Source organism: Pseudorasbora parva, chromosome 4 (assembly GCF_024679245.1).
Source record: "Pseudorasbora parva isolate DD20220531a chromosome 4, ASM2467924v1, whole genome shotgun sequence".
NCBI lineage: Eukaryota > Metazoa > Chordata > Actinopteri > Cypriniformes > Gobionidae > Pseudorasbora > Pseudorasbora parva.
The window spans coordinates 21291567-21316914 of record NC_090175.1 but is presented as its reverse complement, the minus strand read 5'-3'; the positions used below and the strand labels follow the sequence as shown (position 1 = coordinate 21316914).

General features: G+C 36.8%; 2 protein-coding genes across 2 annotated transcripts; both read left to right on the top strand.

The window, feature by feature from the left end:
- The first annotated feature begins 1230 nt into the window (after positions 1–1230).
- Positions 1231–14135, top strand: vwa10.1 (von Willebrand factor A domain containing 10, tandem duplicate 1). The gene is made up of 15 exons (XM_067441276.1): positions 1231–1648; positions 3449–3664; positions 5361–5645; positions 5837–5930; positions 6255–6383; positions 7773–7959; positions 8188–8357; positions 9037–9146; positions 9723–9839; positions 9928–10122; positions 10288–10420; positions 11934–12086; positions 12392–12487; positions 12887–13149; positions 13333–14135. Exons 2-15 carry the CDS (start codon positions 3467–3469, stop codon positions 13702–13704), a joined length of 2502 nt encoding a protein of 833 aa, XP_067297377.1. The 5' UTR covers positions 1231–1648; positions 3449–3466; the 3' UTR covers positions 13705–14135.
- Positions 14136–14463: 328 nt separating this feature from the next.
- vwa10.2 (von Willebrand factor A domain containing 10, tandem duplicate 2) lies at positions 14464–25052 on the top strand. Its single transcript, XM_067441277.1, has 15 exons — positions 14464–14938; positions 15227–15520; positions 17415–17508; positions 17598–17726; positions 17872–18058; positions 18913–19082; positions 19560–19672; positions 20013–20129; positions 20248–20457; positions 21866–21998; positions 22111–22266; positions 22506–22592; positions 23121–23383; positions 23529–23822; positions 24337–25052. Exons 1-15 carry the CDS (start codon positions 14741–14743, stop codon positions 24814–24816), a joined length of 2925 nt encoding a protein of 974 aa, XP_067297378.1. The 5' UTR covers positions 14464–14740; the 3' UTR covers positions 24817–25052.
- Positions 25053–25348: the final 296 nt, after the last annotated feature.

Sequence of the window (25348 nt, the reverse complement as noted above, 5' to 3'; positions counted from 1 at the left end):
AAGGCAATACTTGGGTGATCAGCTCAGTGTGATGTCGCCTCGGATGTGGAAGCTAAATGCACAAGAGTGAGTTCAGATGTTAATTTCCCGAAATATCCTTTGTTTTCTTGGGAGTAGTCGTTCCTAGCCCAGACGTCCCAGAATCTTACAGCCTTACAGTTAATACCGATCATTTTAAGATGTCATTATAAAAGATGCACAAGAAAAATAACTAAACATTTTGTCAATGTTCATTAATTACCAAAACAAAAAAGACAGCCTGAAATTTTTAAGTACAATTTACTTAAGTTATTTCAACTTAGATTATGTTAAACTGACTTATAAAAAAGTGTAACATTTCTTAACTAATTTTGATGAGTTAAAACAATGTAAAAACATATGTTGTCATAACTTATTGAACATATAATTTTTTACAATGTTGGCATTTTAGACTTTGATGTGTTGAGTTTATATCAGCTAATTACATTGCACAAACCTGTCTAATTTAACACATTTAAAACGGAAGTATCAACCGTTTTCTTCACAAGTTAAGAAATTCAACTCCAGTTCCTTTTGGGGCATGTTGAAATAAAATGACAGAACCATTTCTAATTCAATCAGTTTAACTGCACAGATTGTGACCATCACGTAATTAAAATGTCTCATATTAATCATTGATAATTTCCTGTCTAATATGCTGGCTGGTCATTTAATATTTTTTCTTTATTTAGATTATGTACTGTAGTTTCTATAGCACTTTCCCTCACAACTGTTAAAAAAGAAAAGAAAAAAGGAATGTTTGGTTTCAGACATAAGCTGTGGTGTCAAGGGAACTGTAGGAATGTCGTCTTTGTTTCTGCTCAACTTATTTACTTAATCTTTTTTGGCAATAAAGATGTTTCTTTATAGTCTGTATGGTTTGTACAATGCAGAACCATTCAAATACCAGCAGGTTGTGGAGAATGAAGTCAAACTTCTTTTCAGGCCAAGCTGCATTATCTTATCTGACATTTAAACATTTCGTTTGATTTGATTTCTATGTTCCGACTGACACGTCCTAATTTTGCAGGCATGCTTCTGGGGCAGCATGTTTTGTTGGTCCTGGAACAACAATACTGTCAAGTTTTAAGCCAATAATTATAGATCAATAAGAATGATAAGTCCTAACCATGCAGTCCCAGGACTAACCCTAACCCTACAATTAGCCCTCACCTGATTGGTTGTTAGAAATATTGTTCTATGACAGGCAAGGACCAAGTCCTTATAGACCAGGGGTGGGGGAATGAACTCAGTCTGCATTCCAGCCTAAACTTTTTTTTGTAAAGGGATTTTTAACGTTGCACAGACTTGATTAAGCATGTTACTTTCCTTTCTTTTTTTATTCCATTCTCATTCATACCTCCTTACTATTTAGGGGTTTCTGGGCCTATTTATTAAACAGTCTAGGTGAATTATTTCTTTTTTTATATAATACCTGAATGGGTCATTTTTAATTATGATTAAAACGGAAACAGATTTTCTTAATTGTAGCTAATAATTTAGGCAATCACTTATTATGAGGCCTTACAAGATTTGCATTGAAGACTGACGTTGACGTTATATGTAAAAGGATTTAAATATACAGACGGGACCTGAAAATACGTTCTTCTCAAGAAAAATCTACTACAAGGTAAAGAAGTTAATCTTTTTTTGTGACTTTGTAATATTAAGTTTACTGAGGACATTGCTGGTTTTGTAGTAGCATTTTGGTTTGGTTTGAAAGGTGAACCGTTTTAGCGGAGTCCCAGGGCATGAGGTGTATTTAAAAATGTATTTATTTTATTTATTTTTTGTTGCAAAAATTGTCTTTTGAGGTATCATCCACAAAGTTGGTACATAACTGCAATAAAATAGCCCGGTTAACAATTACTTGCTTAATATTATGATTTTATATTATTTAAGCACCTGAAACCTTAGTTTTGACAGAATGTTCTAATTCAAAGTGCCAGGGGAAGTCAAACATTTTCTTATACTGAAATCATTTATTTCCTATTTTCCCATACTGAAATGGTTTATTCTTGTAGCAATAAAGCAATAATTACAGGTAAAACCGTTGATGGCTCCTCAGTTCCATGCCTGCTATAGGCCAATGTTGACATTTTTATTTTCTGTTTTTTATTAATTTATTTATAGCGTTTGCATGCCTACACAATTATAAACGATTACATTTATCTACATGTTGTAATATAAATCTATAGTGAAAATCTATTCCCATAACTATAATTAAATAAGTAAATAAGAAATGTACCACAACAAATAGGTAAAATAATAGGTTAAAATAAACAAATAGCCTAACACAACAAATGTATAGGTAAAATAATAATAATAAATTCTCAATAGAATTCAAAGGGGTTACATATTTTATCAGGAATCGTTTTATAGGAACAGCTTATGTTTGTTTTTTTCTAACGCTCATTTATCAAATATAGGCTACTTATAGCTGCTTCCACAAATAAGGCTTATAGTCTCAGACTAAAATGTTGTGGTTGTTTTAACTCAAAGCAACTTACACTGACTGATCTTAAAATATGTCAGTGACCTTTTATCTCAAGATGCACACCAATAACTTTTTTTCTTTCTTTCTAAAGAACATTTATAAAAGATACCTAAATGTTCTAATTTAAATATGGCCTAATCCCGGCTTTATATAAACCCTGAAACCAGCGGGGGTATTTTGCATTTGTGAACAGAGTAAAGTGATGTGATGTTACAGTTTTATTTACAAAGGTGTAGGCTAAATGATGACAATTGGCAAAAATATGGGGATTTAATTAGACATAATTGAAGACTTTAGCTGCAAAAGCCTCTAAGTCCATCTGAAGTATTTCTTTAAAATAAACTCGTTTTTTTTTTTTTTTTGTCAGGCTCCTATGTGTTTCTACATAAGAACTGGCACTTCTGAATGGGCTGAGGCTGGGATTTAGTGGGTTTAAAGTGAAAGTATTTTAAGAACTCATAGTTATATGCGGAGAGCATTCAGTCAGTGTTGCTATCACATTTTTGACCGAGGTGGCTTTTAGAGGCTTTTGCGTCTGAACTCTTTATGTTATTATGATTAATTTAATGTAATAATCGCGCGCACAGTCAGTTATTTTTTCGGACGCAACCTTGTTTCAGAAGAGTGAGATCCAAATGCGGTAATGTTTTTGAAGGGACTACTACTTTTACTCTTTACTTTTGTCTTTAATGTCTTCAAGAGGCAATATGTTGAAGTGCTATGTTCAGAAGTGCAATCGACCACCACGGACCCCATCCAGAAGAAGATACATTGTTTAGTTAGCACAGGTGTTTAATCTGCATGTTTGAGACATTATTCCACTTACCAGGGTTATTGTTAGTCAGGAACCATTAAAAACATTGCATATTTCATAAAAATGTACCGGTTTTGTCCGAAATGTATTAATTTTTTATCACTATGAATTTCCCGCAGTTGTGATTGTGAACAGCCATGGTTTTACTGGTTGTAGTGGCTGTATTTCTCCTCCGGGGGGCTCTCTTTCAGCCCTCTCAGACTGAAGCGTTCAAAATTTTCCCTGCTGATGGATCCCTCACACATCAACAAATCACTGAGGCAGCTTTCCTCCGCAAGATGGCAGAAGTGTGCCGTGACGTATCTGCTGCCCGGGGGCTAGACTTTACACTACCTGTAAGAAAAGAATATGGCTGTGTGAAGCATTTTGAACCTTGCTGAGAAAAAAAACTGCTAAAAAGAGCCGTGGAAGACTGAATGTTGTTACAACTTTAGTTGGTTTAAAGGGATGGTTCACCCAAAAATATAATTTTGATGTTAAGCTTCAGATGTAATGTTAAGATGTGGACCGCAGGGCATCCAATATGTAGGTGTGTTTGTTTCTTCAGTAGAACACAAATGAAGATTTTTAACTCCAACCGTTGCTCGTATAAAGGTTTTTTTGGGTGAACTATCCCTTTAAGCTTAAATTAGATAGTTTAAGATGGTCTCCCAGGCGGGTCAAGCTGGTGTCCAGCTTTTTGCTGGTCATTTGGCTGGTCTTTTAGCTAAAACCAGCCAACCAGTTTATGCTAGTTTTAGCAGTTTTTTTTTGTTTTTTTATTCCAGCAGGAAACTGCTGTTTACCAATGATTTATTCTGATATATTTATAGACTATTGTAGGCTGCTTTTAAATGTACAACTGGACTTATCTTTGTGTGAATATTTCATATTTTTCAGAATTTGTCTATCTGCATTCATACAAAGATATTCATTGTAATTGCATCGTAAACGTGTTTCTTTATAGGCTTATTGAGGCATGTGTAGCCTATACATTTTTAACATCCACACCAAATCATAAATGTTATTGATAGAGTCTTTTTTTAAAAACTGTTAATGAAATAAAATTATATTTATGAAAAGTTAGGTAAATAAATACATCCTAAGTTTGAAAAAACAAACAAACAAAAAAACAGTCACACAAGTAACTACTTACAGGTAGTCATATGAAAAGAAGTCTAATTTTAAACAGTTAACTGATGATCTGATTATCATCCTGATATTCAGTGATGATGAGCATGAGTTAAACACTTAAATCAACATGTCTTGTATTTCTCTTCAGTGAAAGACCGGATTTATTCAATAATATGATTTTTGTTTATTCATGAATAAACATGAATAAGCAGCCATATCACTCTGTAGCCCAAGACTTGTTTCCCACTGAAGCTAAGCAGGGCTGAGCCTGGTCAGTACCTGGATGGGAGACCAACTGGAAAACCAGGTTGCTGCTGGTAGAGGTGTTAGTGAGGCCAGCAGGGGGCGCTCACCCTGTGGTCTGTGTGGGTCCTAACACCCCAGTATAGTTATGGGGACACTATACTGTCAAAGATCACCGTCCTTCTGATGAGACGTTAAACCGAGGTCCTGACTCTTTGTGGTCATTAAATATCCCATGGCACTTCTCGTAAAAAGAGTAGGGGTATAACCCCGGTGTCCTGGCCAAATTCCCTTGATTGGCCTTTGCCAATCGTGGCCTCCTAATAATCCCCATCCACTGAATTGGCTCTAACCACCCTCCACCCTCTCTCCTCCCCACCTATCGCTGGTGTGTGGTGAGCGCACTGGCGCCGTTGTACTGTGGCTGCCGTCGCATCATCCAAGTGGATGCTGCACACTGCTGGTGGTTGAGGAGAGACCCCTGACATGAGTGTAATGTGCTTTGGGTGTACAGTATATATGAAAGCGTTATATAAATGCCTCATTCATTCATTCATGAATACATGTATTCATTATACATTAAATAGCAGCTATTCAAGGTTCAAATTTAATAAATAAAAATTTTGGGAAAATTTTGTTGGGTCTAAGCTAACATTTTCCCCCCTTCACTTCCAGATCAACAACAAATTGACAGCAACTGCCGTCCAGAGAGCCTGCTCAGATTCATATTCTGTCTTATTAAAAATATCCACTTTCAGTCTGGCTATTTCTCAGACTTCCCTTAGCAATGCAGCTGTTGATAAAAAGCAGTTTAGTACTGCTCATCATTTTGATAATGAAGATTTCAAAAATGGACGGGACCTCATCACTCGGGGCATTGCTGCAGTGAAAGTCAGTGTGAAACAGGGGAGATATTTGTCTGCCCGCTCCAGTCTGGGGGCAACATGTCATACTTTACAGGTATGCTAGTCCATATAAGATGCAAAAAAAAAAAAAAAAAACTATACAAAACTGCTTATTACTGTCTAAGATATTTAAAGTATCATTTAGTTAGAACAGTACTTTGTTAAGTGGTTTATAATAAGCTAAAATAGGATTACACTCAGTATATAAATTTGCAGTTTAGCAAATACATTTTTTTTTATGTGCAGGATTTCTATAGCCACAGTAACTGGGTGGAACTGGGCAGCAGTGCTCCGTTCAGCACTCTGATCCAACCCAAGCTTCCTCTCAACAATCTAGCAGGTATTTTGTATATTTGTTTCTGAAGTAGTTTCTTTGTAATCGTCTCAAAAATGAATTTCCCAATCAGCTGTATCATATGACCTTTACATTTTTCCACTCATGTCAAGTAACCAGTTATTTGTCATTCCACACACACACACACACACACACACACACACACACACACACACACACACACACACACACACACACACACACACACACACACACACACACACACACACACACACACACACACACACACACACACACACACACACACACACACACACACACACACACACACACACACACACACACACACGTTTTTGGATGGATGTCTAGGTCCCAATACAAAAACATGCAAAAGCTGTGTTGGAAAAGACTGCAGTGACAACATTCTCCAAGAGGTTCTGCAGCAGAAGATATTAACTTCAGGATATTTCAGCCTTTTACTCCCAATCAAACCTGAAGGTATGGGAAATATAACATTTCATGCATTAGCATAGCTTAAAGTGCTTATTAGACAGACCAAAGTGAGACAGCTCTCGAAATTGAACATGTATTCAGTGGAATCTCATAGGATGAAGCACTACATTGCAACACTATAGTTATTAAAAGCATTATTTGCATGACTACTTCTTCTAAAAAAAAAAAGCGGAAAATTAGACTGGTCATTTTCTAGTCATTATCCAGTAAGTTTATGGTAATGTCCTTTAAACATAAAACACAATGGTAGTTAGGAAACACCTGTGCAAAATCAATACAGGAAATGACTTATTATGAACACATTGTATCGTGTAGGCTATATGTTCTGTTTTAGTTTCGTTTTCATTGTTTCCCCTGTTCTGGTTTGCCTCTGCTTTTGTGGCCTATTAAGTTACTGATTTAATGTACCTGTTCATACTTCTTTTGAATACTCTTCCTGTGTATTTAAACCCTGAGTTCTGTCTGTTCATTGTCCGGTATCGTCTGTTTTGCGGATGTGTTGACGATTAGCTTCTGTGATCTCCTTATTGTTCCGTTGTTGGTTTAAACCGTTTTTGTTTCTCTACTCTTTCATTGTGCGTATCATTATAGCCATCGTGAGACATGACTTCAATCCCTATTTTACAGACTATGAGAAGTGGTTATAGGGCCTAACACAATTCCTATTTATACTTGTCTGGCTTGAATAAATGTTTATACTTTTTACATTTTCTCCGTTTTCATTATGCACTGTCGAGGTATTTCAAGAATGGTAAAGATAAGAAGAGGTATCTGTCATTGAGGGGTCTAGGAAGATCGTCAGAAATCATGTTCCATCATGTCCCTTAAATTAACTTGATCAATTTCCATCTGAACTTTATTGCAGAGTTCAAGATACTATGAACTGAGGCTAAAACCTGCACCTAGAAACACTAGGTTTATATAAAAGTAAATTTAAAGGGATAGTTCACCCAAATATGAACATTCTATCTATGTTATCCCTATTTTAATTCCTTTCTATGTAAAGCACTTTGAATTGCAATTGTGTATGAAATGTGCTATATAAATAAACATGCCTTGCCTTGCCTATCATCATTTACTCACCCTCAATTTGTTCCAAACCTGTAGAAATATTGTTTTTTCAGCTGTACACGAAGGAATTGGAAGTAGGCCTATGCTTGTAACCAAGCAAATCTCAGCCCCTTGACTACCATAATGTTTTTTCCCTACAATGTTAGCCAAGAGGCTGAGATCTGCTTGGTTACAAACAATCTTCCAAATATCTTCTTTTGTGTACAGCATAACAAAGCAATTTATACAGGTTTGGAACAACTTGAGGTTGAATCAATTAAAGAATTTTCATTTGGGTGAACTATCCCTTTAACCCTCTCGCAGGCAAGTGTAGCCATGGCGGCTTTTTTGATAGGACCAGCAATAGCGACCCCACCGGAGGCATCAATAAGGATGACATCAGCTCAAGTCATGGCTTCCTTCACCAGCGTGCTGCTGAAATGGCCATCAACGCTACTATGGAACTGCTGGAAGACATCCGACTGGACACGGGAAATGTAGCTTTTCTTCGGTATGAAACCACTTAGCATTAAAGGAAGAAACCTTTTGTGTCACTATAGTACCATGAGTGGTTCATATTTATCCACTGTAGTCCAAGCTTTCTGAAGCTATGCAATATTTTTTGGAGGAACAGGCCGAAAATGACATCACTGTGCACTGATGATGATGCACACATTAGATCAACATTGGACAAATTATTGATAAATTTGTCCATTTAAATGCTTTCTCTCTCTCTCAGCTTGATGGGCCTCAGTCAGATCTCAGTTCTGGCTATTGTGTTTGACAACACAAGCAGTATGTCTAATTATATCGCAGAGGCCAAGAGAGTGACCTTCAGTATCATAGACAGCAGGAGAGGAACATCAGAGGAACCTTCAGAATATATATTAGTCCCATTTAATGACCAGGGTAGGCATATTGTGCTTAAAATGAAACATTTATGTCACATTATATAAATTTTGGTCCCACTTTAAATTAGGTTTATTTAACTACTATGTACTTATGTCACACACAAAAAAAGTTAGTTGCAATGTACTTATCTATTTTTTATTACAAAACACTTCTGCTGCTATTGATTGAGGTTGGATATGAGTAAGGATATGGACAGGTTTGGTATACCACCAAACTTGTCCATATCCTTACTCATATCCAACCTCAATCAATAGCAGCAGAAGTGTTTTGTAATAAAAAATAGATAGATTAGATAGATTGGGCCCACTTTAAGTGGCCTTTACTATGTACTTATTACACTTTTTTTATTTACTTTTTACATTATACTTACATAAAAATAAAAAAAGACATTTAATGACATCTGTAATTCATTTCTGTAGTTACATTTATAATTCCACTGCTGATCCTTCCCTTACACCTAACCCTACCCTTAAACTCACCCATACAACCACACCTGGTTGTATTTGATATAAGTGCATAGTAAAGGCCACCTAATATAAAGTGGGACCGTTTTATGGTAAGTTAAGGTATAAAGGAAGGGTCAACAGTGTAATTATAGATGTAGTTATATAAATTAATTACATCTAATTGCATGCAGGTAAGCTATATCAAATTATTATGTTTGTATTTTTTACAGGCTATGGACCTCTGATAAAAACTGAAAATGCAGATACGTTTAAAGGACAAATCAATTCCCTTTCAGCATCTGGTGGTTCAAATCCAGGGATGTGTCTCTCAGGACTGCTGGTGTGTGTGTGTGTGTGTGTGTGTGTGTGTGTGTGTGTGTGTGTGTGTGTGTGTGTGTGTGTGTGTGTGTGCCCTTGTTTATATTACATTGTGGGGACCAAATATCCCCATAAGGATAGTAAAACCTGAGATCACCTACATTGTGGGGGCCAGCCAGCGGTCCCCACTTTTCAAAAGGCTTATAAATCACTCAGAAAGAATGAAATAATTTTTTTTGAGAAAGTAAAAATGCAGAATGTTTCCTGTGATGGGTAGGGTTAGTGTAGGGGGACAGAATGTACAGTTTGTACAGTATAAAAACCATTACGTCTATGGAGAGTCCCACAAAGATAGTGAACCAGACGTGTGTGTGTGTGTGTGTGTGTGTGTGTTCAATGTCTTTTGGACAGTAAACCTTCATTCATCCTGAGAAATATTTAGACTGAAACTTGTACAATCAAGCTTATAAAATTGTAGCTATGAAGATTTAGATTTAGAGTGTTTTAAGCTTTTATATCCACAATATAGCCTGACATAAAGTTGTTATAATGCTAAAAGTTCTTGTCTTTTCTGTTTCATCATTTCATGAATCTATAGTTGACTCTGACACAAGCTCCTCCATCATCAGACATATTTGTTTTCACTGATTCTTCAGTAAAGGACTCAGAATTAAAAAGCGCAGTTGAGGCCATGACACAAAGCACCAAGTCAACAGTGAGTATTTGCAGACCTGCTTGATTTGTTTCTTCAGTTGGGATCAGTTATATTACAGATATCTTGTTTCTTTCTTTCCACACTTCAGGTCACTTTCCTGCTGACAAACTCAGTCTCGTCGCGTAGTCAGCAGAATAGCTCGCTATCAAGAACAGTGTCTCAGTCAGACATACAGCTGTACAGAGACCTGGCCCATATTTCTGGTGGACAGACCATAGAGGTCACAAACTCTACACTGTCTCAGGCCGCTGCAGTCATTATGGATGCAATCACCCCCGGTTTGGTATGTTTCAACAATGAGATTTTATTAACAATAAATCTATCATTATTATACAGATATGCATTTTATAAGGTAAATGTAATTTGCTTTATTTAACCATATATATGCAGTGCTGTTCTTTAGATAACTCTTTAAATCTTAATGCAATAAAACCTGTGTTTCTTGAAGGTGACTGTTCTTTACGTTGAGAGAAGTCCAGTCATTGTAGAAAACTTTTCTTTTGTGTTGGATCCGTCTCTGTCCAATGTGACGGTGTATGTCACTGGAGACTCTCCAGTCTTTACCCTCTACAGCCCTACAGGTGAGCCTGTTTCATCATTTACTCACCTTCATACTGTCCCAGATGTGTATGACTTTCCTTCTTTAGATAAACACAAATAAAGATTTTTAGAAAATAGTGCATCTCTCTGAGTCCACATAATGGGTCTCTCAAAGTTAATGCTTCAAAAACCACACAAAACTATTTACAGCCACAGTTGAAGAATCAATGTTGTCTAAAACTAAATGATAGGCGTTGGTAGGGAAAAATAATAATATTAACAACTTAAATTATAAACCATTGTAAACTTCCAGTTAGCGTAATGCCAGCATGTTGTGAAGCGTGATGTAAGTGTGCCGAGAAACGTTCTTTCTGAGAAATTGTTTCTTTTAATGCTGGGCAATCGATTAATCATGATTAATCCCATACAAAATAAAAGTTTGTGTTTACATAATGTGTATGCACTCTGTTTAATTATTACGTAAATATATAAATACACACCCCTTCATGTAGGCCATACTCATATACATATACTTAAGAAATGTTGTTTATTGATTAATCATGATTAATCGTGAATAATCGTTTGCCCAGCACTAGTTTCTTTGTGTTTCCGCATCACTTCTCCCATTAGCTTCGTGCTGATTGTGATGAGTCTCAGGTTCTTCCTGCTACAGCTGGCCAGCGGTTGTGGCTAGGAGACTCATCAAGTAAACGATGTCCACCTGTTCTTCCCTCTATAAAGCTTTGGCTTTGTTGAGACTTCGTTCTTCACCCTTAGCTCCTGGTTTTGGCCTTTGTTTGTTTAGGTCGATTCTGTTATTAATTAATTTGTGTTCTGTCTGATGTCCTGATTTATCAGGTGTTTGACAGGTACGGTGTTGTTTAGTGTTGATTCTTTCATTTATATATCTCTTTTATTTATGTTAATAAATCCTTTGCTGCAACCTTTGGAAGCCTGACTGTGTCCTCCATTTCATTTGTCACGGCTTTGAGCTGGTCATGACATGATGTAGAACTTTAAAATGCTCTTATAATAATAATAATCATTGGCCGAAATATTATTTTTCTTACCCACATCGTTTCACTTTAGAAGATATTGATTCTTCAGTTGTGATCGTATGGATTACTGTTGTGTTTGCTTTGTGTAGTTTTTGAAGCATCAACTTTGAGGGACCTACTTGCATTTTATGTACTCAAAGGGATGGATTATTATTTTAAAAATCTTAGTTTGTGTTTGTCTGGAGAAAGACACTAAAAGGTACATTTCTGTCACTGGTGCGGTACCCTAAGGTACAAAAAGTACTGATATGTTCCTTTTAAGGTACCATAGGGATGAGTGAGGGACGGAGATGTACCTTTACACTTTTGTACCGTCCCAGTGACAGCACTGTACCTTTTTTGTCTGAGAGTGTAATGGTGAGTAAATGATATTATAATTTAAATCTTTGGATGGAATAACCATTTAAGGCTCAATTTCATGTCAGGGCTTTTGCCAATAAAATTATATGATAATTATTATGCAATTAACATCTGATTTAATGAATGCTACTTTCAGGTGTGTCTCAGTCAGGTTCAATGGCAGATGGTCCTCTGGGTAGCATCCTGACTGTTGGGAATCTAAAGAGATTAAAAATCAGCTCTGTCAACCAGATAGGGGAATGGAAGATTAGCATCAGCTCCACAAGCTCTTTCACCCTAAAAGTCATCGGTAAAAAATTTACTTCTGCGTATGACTTGCTTTTAAGGTTACCAATGTTGTTATTTTTTTAACGATATATTTTGTATGCCTGCAATTTAACTTAAAATAGCTTTTGTAATAAATAATTCTAGAAAAGCTTCTGTAAAATGTTGTTTTGGTTATATTATTATCAAAACATTTCTGGTGATGATTTCCTGTCATGCTAATTAAGTTTTTATCCTGTCAATAATCACAGGAAATAATCTTTACTCTGTAAAAAAAACAAAAAACATAAGCCTGTCCATAATTCAGAATTCATTTAATTGTGAATACAGGTCAGAGTTCTGTGGATGTCCTCGTTTACTTTGTGGAGATAATTGAAGGAGGTCATGGAGACTCATGGGGACAGAGTTTCACCCGCCCTTTTATTGGTATAACATCTTACAGCATCTGTCTGTTCTCCAAATCACTTGTCCTGTGTTGGGTCGTGGATGTCATGCATCATATATTTTATATCCAAAATATATTTTTAATGAACTGCATGGAAAAATTTAAATATTTTTGCTATAAGGTGTAGACTCCTGATACCTTACTGGCTCAGTATGGTATTATGAATCTGCTATCTGAAATTTTGTGTAAGGGCGAAACATTTACCAACAGTTCCAAAGTTGCCCATATCTGGCTTACATCATGACCCAGCCTATAGTGACAGTGGACTATAACAATTTTGTTATCACACCTTAAGTTTAAAAATAATTGTTCTTGCTTGTCACAAAACATTCCCTACAGTTCTGTTACACTGGAAACTTGTTTCTGTTATTGCTAATCAGGTCAGAATGCTACTTTGTTTGTCTCTGTGACCGGAGGAAATTCAGTCACAGTGACTGACGTGCTTCTAGTGGAAACTTCAGGATCTGATGTTGTTAATGGAAACATCAAAGCTGTGGGTGCCACAGACTTCCTGGTCAACGTAGACCGAATCCCAAAAGGGGCATTTGTGGTCCAACTCAAAGGGCTGTTGAATGACTCGTCAACCAGTCGATTCCAGAGACAGTCACCCACCCAATACAAAGGATCTAGAATAACCATTACGGTAAGAAATATCTATAAATAAAAAAAACATGGGTTCACAAACAGAAATAGCTAATTTACAAAAATCAATCATTAATCAAAAATATACTTAAATGCATGTCACAGCTTGGTACAAAAAAAAGTAGCTAAAGACAACACAACAAGCCAAAAAAACAAACAAACAGCCATATCTGTTCCTCCACAGGCCCAATCGCAGAGCATTACACAGCCTGGAGTCCCATTCAGTCTTAACTTCACAGTGACCTCCAACACTACAGGCGGCAACTACACTATCCGAGCCAGGACTGACCTGGGCTTCGGTGTGTCTTTCCCTCGCTCTCTGAATCTTGAGGCAGGGGGAAGCGCTCAGGGAAATGTCACAATGATCGCACCCTCTAATACCGAGTCTGGGACGGATGTCACACTCACTATTGAGGCAGAAGCTCCAGGGTCCACCGACCTGAATTATGTCATGGTGAAACTCACCGTCTCCACAGCAAATACTATTTTCAGGGGATTTTACTCGCTTTCCACGTGTCTTTCTTTCTCCTGGTTTTTTGTTTCCCATTTTGTATGATTAAAAAATTATATTTAGCACATGTACTGTAACACTGCATGTTGTCTTGATTTTTCAGGTGTAAAAGAGTCTTTGTAAATATTACAAAAATTAAGGTTAAGGTTTACTATTGAAAATTTCTCTCTCACTTTTTGCGGTAAACAGATGTGTTTGAGACTAGTTTTGTGTAAGCTGTGATTTGAACAGTAGTGTAGACTATACTCTTGATCTTGTTTGATTTTGTTTTAGAAATGTAATAAAGACTAAGTTCATATCAGGGGCAGCAGTATTGTGCAAGCTCATGGCATTGTGTTGGTTTTCCTTTTTATTTGCTTCTACTCTCATTCAGCCTGTCCTGGGTCAGGGACTTCACTGAACTCCTATCACATGAGTGATTATTTTATAGTTATTTTATAATTTTAAAAGTACATTTTGGGAGGACAGAATTAATAAAATGACATGTTTGATTGTTATTTTTTTAAGTTCTGGAGAATTTGAAGCATTCCAAGCAAACTAACGAACCAGTAAGATTCCTTGAAATTACATCAGGTTTTACATTTGCAATAGTAAATTTGCACTATTATTTTGTAACCTGTACTTATTACAGGCCATTAAGAGTTGTTAAAGGGGAGTTAAAATTTGAAGAAGGCCTAATCAACAATGGGGTTAGTAAGGAAGTTAGCATTCTTCCTTATTGAGTTTCTTGGTAACCCACTCTTACGGTAAGGATTGTCATTTACACAATCCCTAATTTGCATCACATACTATGTGTGACGCTGATATTCAATACTTATATAAAGGTGACAGAGGCTGTGCGTACGTTACAGAATACACACAAAATCTGCGGAAAGGTAATGGAAAATTATCTATTTTAACTCTATTTACAATTTTTCTTTGATTGAGATTAATTTTCTTTGATTGTATGATATGTAACATCTTGTGAGGACATTTCCAGTTAAATATTTCCAAGTTAACTGTTTATTTTAATAATGTTTAGTGAAATGTTTTTGAGTTTTCCAACTGTATTTCCCCACAGCACCTATTATTTTGGGCAGTCATGGTTTCACTGGTTGTGGTGGCGGTATTTGTTCTCTGTGGGACCCTGTTTCAACCCCCCCAGGTGGGAGCATTCAAACCTCTTTTTCATGATGGCTCCGTTACCCATCGAGAAATCACTCAGGTGGCCATCCTTCGCAAGACAGCAGAAGTGTGCCGTGACATAGCCACCGCCCAGGGACGAGACTTTACACTGGCTGTAAGAAAAGATCATGAGAGTGAACCAACCAAATTGTTCTTAGAACCAGGAAGATGAAACTATTAACAAGTAAAAAGGGTCTGTGATTAACAATCTTAAGAGACTTTCATAGTTTGTTTTAGAACACAGGCCTAATTATTCATACCTCAAAGGAGAATTTTGAAGTCTCAAGTATTGCTATACACAGACCTGATTTAAAACTTGGACACTGAAAAACAGAAGGGATTTGAGTTATATTTGTAATAATACTAATACTAATATCCTCCTTTTTTCACACCTCACCTCTAGATAAACAACAGACTGACTCCATCTGCAGTCCAACAGGCCTGCTCAACATCTCCTCATTCATCTTCTGCCCTTTCTTCACTGGGTTTTTATTCAGCTATAACAGAGATTTATCTAAGCAATGCAGTTATAGATACAGTGTTTGCACTGAGTCCGGCGCATCACATTGATAATGAGGCTTTCGGTGAGGGCCGGTACCTCATTACTCGTGGCCTGGCTGCAGTAAAGGCCAGCGTGCAGGAGGGAAGCTTTATCTCTGCTCGTATCACACTGGGGACTGTATGTCATACTCTACAGGTAGGTTATGAATTGAGATTAAAAGTCTGTAATCTTTTTTAAGATGGCTTTATACCAGTGTTTATATTTCTGTTTTATATTACATTAATGCATTCAACAGACACTTTTATCCAAAGTGACTTGCATTCTTATATTATCAGTTCATGTAACTTATTGCCAAGGAATCGAACCCATGTTATTTCTAGCACTATTTATATGGAGGTGGTGATTCACTATTCTTTTATGTAAAACCTCTTTAACTTTCCTTTGTTTGTACCCTGGGTTTTCTGGAAAAACAGCTGTCATGGAATAATTTGCACAAAGATTTACATTTGAACATACTTGTTTTTTACAAGAAATATTCGCATGTCTCCTTCGCCCTATTCTCTACGACAATCATAAAGAATGGGGCGAAGGAGACATGCGAATGTTTCTTGTAAAAGTTTAAATAAGTGTCGTAGCCTAACGTTATATGTTAACTTAGGCTTAATCTTAAAGGGTTAGTTCACCCCAAAATGACATTTCTTTCATTAATGACTCACCCCAATGTCGTTCCACACCCGTAAGACCCCTGTCCATCCTCGGAACATAGTTTAAGATATTTTAGATTTAGTCCGAGGCCATTCTGTCCTTTGAATGTAAGTGTAACGTTATGCCCACTTGCTATCCACGTCCAGAAGGTAAGTTAATGAAAACATCATCAAAGTAGTCCATATGTGACATCAGTTGGTTAGTTAGACTCTTTTGAAGCGTCAACAATACATTTTGGTCCAAAAATAACAAAAAATACGACTTTATTTAGCATTGTCTTCTCTTCCGCGTTTGTTTTCAAATGTTAAAGAATCAAACGGTCGCGAATCAGCACAGATTGATTCGTGATTCATATCGCGAATGTCACGTGATTTCAGCAGTTTGCCAGTTTGACACACTTGTCACGCGCTCCGCATCTTGAATTATGATCATTTGATTCTTTATTTGAGGAACACAGAATAGAAGACAATGCTGAATAATGTCGTATTTTTTGTTATTTTTGGACCAAAATGTGTTGTCGACGCTTTTAAAGAGTCTAACTACCAACTGATGTCACATATGGACTACTTTGATGATGTTTTCATCACCTTCTGGACGTGGACAGCAGTGGGCATACACTTACATTCAAAGGACAGAAAGGCCTCGGACTAAATCTAAAATATCTTGAACTGAGGTCTTACGGGTGTGGAACGACATTGGGGTGAATCATTAATTGCATCAATTTCATTTTTGGGTGAACTAACCCTTTAATTGTGAATTTTCATGGCTGCTACCGTGGTCTCTCTTGTACAAAGATAATCAATCTCAATGAGATTTCCTGGTAAAATAGACAAACCTTGTATATATTTTCATCAAGAAAAGTTTGGACACTTGTTTGTTTGAATGAAAATGTTTGAATTTCACTAACTTACATAACAAAGTTAAACCAAGGAATATCTTCAACATGATGGCAGAGCTTTTTGGAGAACTTTTGTGACTGAAGTCAAGTCAAGTACACTTTATTTATATAGCACTTTTACAATGCCGCTTCAAAGCAGCTTTACAGTTTAACAGGAAAATATTGCAACGGAATTTGATTTGGCGGTACAGTCGCTCTAGAGAAAACGGTGATGTTATCCAGATCATTTCAAATATCCTATAGTGTCAATGTGGGCAGATCAGTAATATAGTTGACATTTAAGTGACCCCAACTGAGCAAGAATAAAATCAAAATGTTTAAGACCAAAACATAGAAACCCAAAATGTGTGTGTGTGTGTGTGTGTGTGTGTGTGTGTGTGTGTGTGTGTGTGTGTGTGTGTGTGTGTGTGTGTGTGTGTTTTTTTGTGTGTGTGTGTGTGAATTTTGCAAACAGTGTTGTTGGTCACAAAGTATGTTTGTGTGCAGGATTTCTATAGCCACAGTAACTGGGTGGAACTGGGCAGCACTGCTCCTTTCAGCGCTCTGATCAGACCTGATCTTCCTCTCAACAATATAGCAGGCATGACACAATACAGCCACCCTCATTCTACAATTTCTCAAGTGTTTAGAAACTAATTTCTCATTCTTATCTTTCATCTGTATGTACAGACCGCATCACACCAACATGCAAAAACTGCATTGGGCAAGACTGTAGGGATAACATTCTCCCAGAAATATTGCTGAATAAGAAATTAACCTCAGGATATTTCAACACTGTCTCCTTCATAAAACCTGCAGGTAAGGAAGCTTAGCATCCCATGTGTTGTGTTGATCTACTTTTCAATTATAATTCTGTAATTATAACATTATAATCTGTATATCATCACAATCCACAAGATGTTTGAATTTGGGACCACAAGTCTATATGCTGACATCATTTCAGGCAAGTGTAGCCATGGCGGCTTTTTTGATAGGACCAGCAATAGCGACCCCACCGGAGGCATCAATAAGGATGACATCAGATCAAGTCATGGCTTCCTTCACCAGCGTGCTGCTGAAATGGCCATCAACGCTACTATGGAACTGCTGGAAGACATCCGACTGGCCACAGGCAACAATGCCTTTCTTCGGTACATGGACATTCCTTTTACACCACAAATGGTTTTAGACTCTTCAGTAAAAAAAGAAATGATTAAGCATTCAAATCTTCACGTTGGAAGTCAGGTTGGTCAGGTTGGAGGTCTTTACTTTGGACAAAAGTAACATGGCGATGATGTTCCAGATTTTTTAACTCTACTTCTACAAAATGTAATAAAATGTTGCGTAGAAACCGCCCTATTGAAATTAGGATAATTTCTCAAAAGTGCGTATGTGAGAGAATGATCATACGCACAAACAAACGAGTGCACGCCTCTGTTCCTGATGTGAAATCTAATGATCTTGAAATTTCGACCAGGTGAATGGTTTCAGATCTCCGCCTTGTAAATGCCCCCTAATTAATGTCATAATGCCAGTCCCCGTCTAAATCCTGTGCTTGAGATTGCCAAGCTTCAAGAATTACTTAGATTTTCAAATGCCTGTAGACTTCAACACTCAGCCAAAAGGAAAAGTGCGTACATCTGCTTAGAACCTGATGTGGCTCTAAGCACTTTTATAAAGACCGTTTTTACAAATATGATCGTTAGAGTGGATTTTAGAACTCGACTTTCAAATCTGTGCGTACACATATTTTATAGGGGTGAATTCAGGTTGATTGGGGCAGTTTTGTCATCTCAGTGGCAAAAATGTAACCCAATCACCCTGACTTCACTCCTAAATGAGGCCCCTGGTTTTAACGTTTATGTTTTTATTATGACTGAATTGAATTAGTATATATTTAAATTCTGCTGATGTGGTGGATACACCAAGTTATTTAGTTATAGAGTCATAAATGTATACTGCTTCCAGGTTTAGCCAGTTGTATTAATTTCTTTCTTTTTCTCAGACTGATGGGCCTCAGTCAGACTTCAGTTCTGGCTTTTGTGATTGACACCACAGGTAGTATGTCGGATGACATTGTTGAAGCTAAGAGAGTGTCTTTCAGCATCATAGACAGCAGGAGAGGAACACCGGAAGAACCTTCAGAATACATTCTAGTCCCATTCAATGATCCAGGTAGTCATTGTGTATTTAGACCTATATTATAGACTAAAGCGTGGCGTGGTAAAGCTAGGATTGGCTGATCACGCAGTCAACACGAAAACCTGCCCGCTATGTGTGAGCAAATGAGCTGGAATGCATCAAACATTCACTGAAGCATTTATATCAAGTAAAAATGGATGGAATAATTAAACTATTCACCCATTTGGACATGACCACTTTTGTTCATGTTCAAATCTAACTTGAACTTGCAATGACTTGAACATTAAATTATCTGTGAGTTGCTTTTTATGGAATATATTATATGCCTGGCCTGCCATCATCAATAAAAGTGTGATGTTTACTGAGGATCTTAATGATAGCTGAAAAATTGTTAGTAGAAGTAATTATATAAAGATATTCAGAATATTCCTGTTAGATTATTATTATTTATCAATTCAAATGATGTAAAACATTACTGTTGCTGTAGTGTTCTGTGTTTGTGCCATACAGATTTTGGACCTCTGATAAGGACTGCGGATGCAAATATTTTCAAAGCAATAATCAGTTCCCTTAAAGCATCAGGTGGAGGAGACACACCAGAGATGTGCCTGTCAGGACTGCTGGTGTGTGTGTCCTTGTTTTATATTACATTGTCCCCATAAGGATAGTAAAACCTGAGATCACCTACATTGTGGGGACCAGCCAGAAGTCCCCACAATGTAAATTAATAAACATACTAAATTATGTTTTTTTGAAAATGTAAAAATGCAGAATGTTTCCTGTGATGGGTGTGTGTGTGTGTGTGTGTGTGTGTGTGTTTAGTATACACAGTATTAAAGATTATATTACTGATTTAATCATTGTGAATTGCTCAGCTGGGTTGAGCTTTAAGTTTCTGGGTTGAGATAAAGCCAGACTAAGAAATTATAATAATCTTGTTTTACCCCCCTCATGGTTCGCCAGTTGGCACTAGCAGGTGCTCCTCCTTCTTCAGACATTTTTGTTTTCACTGATGCTTCAGCAAAGGACTCCGAATTAAAAAGCACCATTCAGGCCATGATAGAACACACCAAGACAACAGTGAGTGCCTGAAGACCACTACTGCATCATTGTTGCTAACTGAATGTGTTGTTGAATTGACATTAACTGACCTTTTTCTGCATGTCTCTCCACTGTGCAATTTCTCCCTGCCATTTAGGTCACTTTTATGTTGACTGACCCCTTCTCATTCCGTAAAAGACGGGATGTGCCACAATCTCAACAGTTTAATTCAAGATCGATTCCTCAGTTAGACATACAGCTGTACAGAGACCTGGCTCATATTTCTGGTGGACAAACCATAGAGGTCACAAGGGCTATGCTGCCTCAAGCAACTGCAGTCATTACGGATGCATCTACCTCAGCCCTGGTATGTTCTGACAATGACTTAAGAAGAGATAGCTCAAAAAGTAAAATCATCCTGTGACATTAAGGACAGATGATAAATAATAATATTAAATGCAATGCATCCGGAAAGTATTCACAGCACTTCAGTTTTTCCACATTTTGTTATGTTACCTTATTCCAAAATTGATTAAATTAATTATTTTCCTCAAAATCTACAAACAATACCCCATAATTACAACATAAAGAAGTTTGAAATCTTAAATAAATAAATAAATAAAAATCACATGTACATAAGTATTCACAGCATTTGCCATGACATTCAAAAATGAGCTCAAGTGCTCATGTTTCCACTAATCATCATTGAGATGTTTCTACAACTTGATTGGAGTCAACCTGTGGTAAATTCAGCTGATTGGACATGATTTGGAAAGGCACACGCCTGTATATATAAGGTCCTACTGTTAACAGTGCATGTCAGAGCACAAACCAAGCCATGAAGTCCAAGGAATTGTCTCAGAGATATGATTGTATTGAGACACAGACCTGGGGAAGCTAACCGAACAATTTCAGCAGCATTGATGATGCCAATGAGCAAAGTGGCCTCCATCATCCGTAAATGGATGAAGTTTGGTCAGGGAGGTAACCAAGAACCCGATGGTCACTCTGACAGAGCTCCAGCATTTCTCTGTGTTCCCTTCAAGAAGAACAACCATCTCTGCAGCACAAAAAGCACCTGAAGGACACTCAGACCTTCAGTGAAACATGGTGGTGTCAGCATCATGCTGTGGGGATGTTTCTCAGCAGCAGGAATTGGGAGACTAGTCAGGACAGAGGGAAAGATGAATGCAGCAATGTACAGAGACATCCTTGATGAAAACCTGTTCCAGAACATTTTGGACCTCAGGCTGGGGTGAAGGTTCATCTTCCAACAGGACAACAACCCAAAGCACACAGCCAAGATAACAAAGGAGTGGCTAGAGGACAACTCTGTGAATGTCCTTGAGTGGCCGAGGCAGAACCCAGACTTAAACCCGATTAAACATCTCTGGAGAGATCTGAAAATGGCTGTGCACCGACGCTCTTCATCCAAACTGATGGAGCTTCAGAGGTCCTGCAAAGAAGAATTGGAGAAACTGCCCAAAATAGGCACAGAAAGACATAAGGCTGTAACTGGTGCCAAAGGAGTTTAGCACCAAATGGTTTTCAGTTTTTATTTTGATTAAATTAGCAAAGATTTCAAACAAAACTTTTTTTACATTGTCATTATAGGGTATTGTTTGTAGAATTTTGAGGAAAAAATGTATTTCATTAATTTTGGAATAAGGCTGTAACATAAAATGTGAAAAAAGTGAAGGGATTGAGTTTGGTGATTGGAATTTAGCTGTGAAACACTGTTTCACATTAAAAACATCTCCATTTGTTTCTTGAAGGTGACTGTTCTTCAGGTCGTGAGAAGTCCAGCCATTGCAGGAAACTTTTCTTTTGTGTTGGATCCGTCTCTGTCCAATGTGACGGTGTATGTCACTGGAGACTCTCCCGTCTTTACCCTCTACAGCCCTACAGGTGAGCCAACACAGCTCGGTTATTTGTTGATATAAGGGTTTTCTTTTCTCCAATATAAAAATCCACATGTCAAAATCATTGTTAAAAATAAGCTGTTTCTCCTTCCTTTCAGGTGTGTCTCAGTCAAGTTCAGTGGCAGACGGTCCTCTGGGTAGAATCCTGACTGTTGGGAATTTAAGGAGAATAAAACTAAACTTTCAAAACCAGACAGGGATGGAATGGAAGATCAGCATTGACTCTACAAGCTTCTATAGCCTTAAAGTCACTGGTAAGGGGTTTTAATCTGTAAACCACTGAGATTTTAATCATAATTTTTGATGAACCATTCATTTTTAATCAGATATATTATTATTATCATTAAATTTATTTTTAATCTTAAATTTACTCTTACAAACAATGGTTTTAAAAAGAAAATCAGTCAAATGTTTTCATTTGGAAGATTCCAATAATGCTATATCTTGCAACATATATCTTGTGCTACTTTCACTGTTTTAATTGTGACTGCAGGTCAGAGTTCTGTGAACTTTCTCTTTAACTTTGTGGATCAGTTAGAGGGAGGTGACTTCACACCGAAAGCCAATCGTCCATTCATCGGTATGATGCTATCTTTTTAAAATATATTTATTTTTGATTATAGACAGTTAAAATGTTTTAGACAGTGAAAAAGTCTCATGCACACCAAGGCTTTTATTTGATTAAAAAACAGTAGAAACAGTAATATTGTGAAATATGTTTACAATTTATAATAACTTTTTTTTTCTATTGTAAAATTATTTAAAATATAATTTGTTCCTGTGATCTGTTACACGATTCTTCAGGAATCTTTGTAATATGCTGAGTTGGCTCTTATTAGAAATGTTTCTTATTATTGATGTTAAAAACAGTAATGCAGCTTAATTTTTATTTGGATTTTATTATTTTTTTAGTATTCTTTGATGAATAGGGATATCATTATAAATGTGTTTACTGTCACTTTTAATTAATTTATTCCGTCCTTGCTGGATAAAAGTATTAAAAAAAAAATGTAATAAATAAAATTAAATTCTTATTCTCCCCAAAGTTTTGAACAGGACTGTATAAACATGAATAACTGAAAAAAATGTTTCTGTGATTGCTAATCAGGTCAGAATGCTACTTTGTTTGTCTCTGTGACCGGAGGAGATTCAGTCACAGTGACTGACGTGCTTCTAGTGGAAGCTTCAGGATCTGATGTTGTTAATGGAACCATCAAAGCTGTGGGTGCCACAGACTTCCTGGTGAACGTAGACCGAATCCCAAAAGGGGCATTTGTGGTCCAACTCAAAGGGCTGTTGAATGACTCGTCAACCAGTCGATTCCAGAGACAGTCACCCACCCAGCAAAAAGGATCTAGAATAACCATCACGGTGAGCTTAAGGGGGATAGTTCAGCAAAAAAATCATTGACAAATTACTTTTATATAAGTTTAGTATAACCAGTACGGAATGTTTAAAGGAATATGCGAAATTCATTGACAATATTTCTAACCATATTAACCATGTACCTTCTCAGGCCCAACCAAATAGCAATATAGAGCCTGGAATTCCCTTTAATCTCAACTTTACATTGGCCAATAATGCTACAGGGAGCAACTACACTATCCGAGCCCGGACTGACCGTGGCTTCACCGTGTCTTTCCCTAGCTCTCTGAATGTGGGGACAGAGGCCAGCGCTCAGGGAACTGTAACACTGACCGCACCCTCCAACATAAAGTCAGGGACGGATGTTACACTCACTATTGAAGCAGAAGATCCAGGGTCCGGTGACTCGAATTACGTGGCTCTGCGTTTCAGTGTCATGACTAAGGTATAGCTGGTACACTGTAAAAAATTATTTAGAAAAAAAGTTACCTGGTTGCCTTAAAATTTTGAGTTCATTGAAATTAAAATTTTGAGTTAATACAATGAACATTTTTGGAGATTCGACAACCTTTATTAAAATATTATTAAAAGATTTTGTAAGCATAAGCATTTGAGTTTCTATTTATTAAACAAATTTCCTTCATTGTATCAACTCAAATTTTTAATTTCAATAAACTCAACATTTTAAGGCAACCAGGTTACTTACTTTTTTAAGTTAAACCAACAAAAAACAGCAATATTTTTTTTACAGTGTAGAGATTATTAATTATTAATAAATATAATATTATACTGTAACTGATCTTCATTAAAGAGAATAGCTTTCTTCATGACTTCATTGTTTTGGATGCAAACAGTATTAGCACTCGATCCCTTCATTGACTATGATTAACGTCAATTATATATATATATATATATATATATATATATAGACATAATAATTTTTTTTTTTTTTTTGGCAGGTCACTGATATTTCAAGCCCTGTCTGTCAGGTAGTGAGCATCAAAGCAGACTGTCCTGGGGAATGCAGTAATGCATCTTGGGAACTCTCCGCCAACTTGACAGATGGTAATGGTACAGGCATATCCAGTGTGTCTTTCAACCGTGGGAACGGCTCTCTCAGCACAAGCATTGTTAAAAGTGAGGATGGCACAAATGTGACTCTGGCTTTCTACAATGCTTCCTGTTGTTCTCAGGAAGTAGAGCTGGTAGTTGTGGACAAGGTGGGAAATGTGGGCACATGTTTCACTTCTATAAAGAGTCCGTCTGTAACCATAACCATAGGCACAACCACGGGCACAACCACGGGCACAACCACGGGCACAACCACGGGCACAAGCACGGGCATAACCACAGGCATAACCACACCCAGTAGAGGCTCCTTTGTGTCTTTCTCAATGTCTGTTTTGCTCTGCAACCTAATTGTTTTTTTGGGTGTGTGAATATGAGAAACGTTAGTTGAGTAGAAACTTCAGTTATATTACGAGACAAGAAAAACATGCCTTCGATTTCATTAATCAATGTGAAAATCATGTGAAAATGCTTAGATTTAGCAGAACATGGTTGTATTATAAATTCTTACAAAATATTGAATATTACAAAATATTGAAAATCTTTTCAAAAAATTTTTTTTTTTTGAATGTGAAATCATTGAAAATTTATTATAGAAAACATTTATTATAGCCTCTCCAGATTTGTAAATTTTTTTGACTTTTTTTGAAGATTTTTTTTTTCTTCACTCCACTTATATGATGTAGTAAATTATGAAGTTGCATATCAATCTTTATATATATATAGGTAGGGCTTAACTGTAACCTGTACTTTGAAGCAGCGTTATACATCCTGTTCTATACTCCCAAATAAATGTTCCAAAGGGAATTATGATAACACATTTGGCAGTTGAGTCATTACTAATGGGTTACTATGAACTTCACTTTAGAATGAATTGTATTTAATGTATTATTCACATTTATT

What these genes read in the sequence shown, in the direction of transcription:
- vwa10.2 (XM_067441277.1), top strand. Translation starts at nt 14,741, where the DNA reads ATGGTTTCACTGGTTGTGGTGGCGGTATTTGTTCTCTGTGGGACCCTG. An exon ending in TGTGCCTGTCAGGACTGCTG is followed by an intron (nt 19,673 to 20,012) that starts GTGTGTGTGTCC and finishes ATGGTTCGCCAG; the next exon opens with TTGGCACTAGCAGGTGCTCC. An exon ending in GTTTCAGTGTCATGACTAAG is followed by an intron (nt 23,823 to 24,336) that starts GTATAGCTGGTA and finishes TTTTTTTGGCAG; the next exon opens with GTCACTGATATTTCAAGCCC.
- vwa10.1 (XM_067441276.1), top strand. Translation starts at nt 3,467, where the DNA reads ATGGTTTTACTGGTTGTAGTGGCTGTATTTCTCCTCCGGGGGGCTCTC. An exon ending in AGTCCCATTTAATGACCAGG is followed by an intron (nt 8,358 to 9,036) that starts GTAGGCATATTG and finishes TATTTTTTACAG; the next exon opens with GCTATGGACCTCTGATAAAA. An exon ending in TGTGTCTCTCAGGACTGCTG is followed by an intron (nt 9,147 to 9,722) that starts GTGTGTGTGTGT and finishes ATGAATCTATAG; the next exon opens with TTGACTCTGACACAAGCTCC.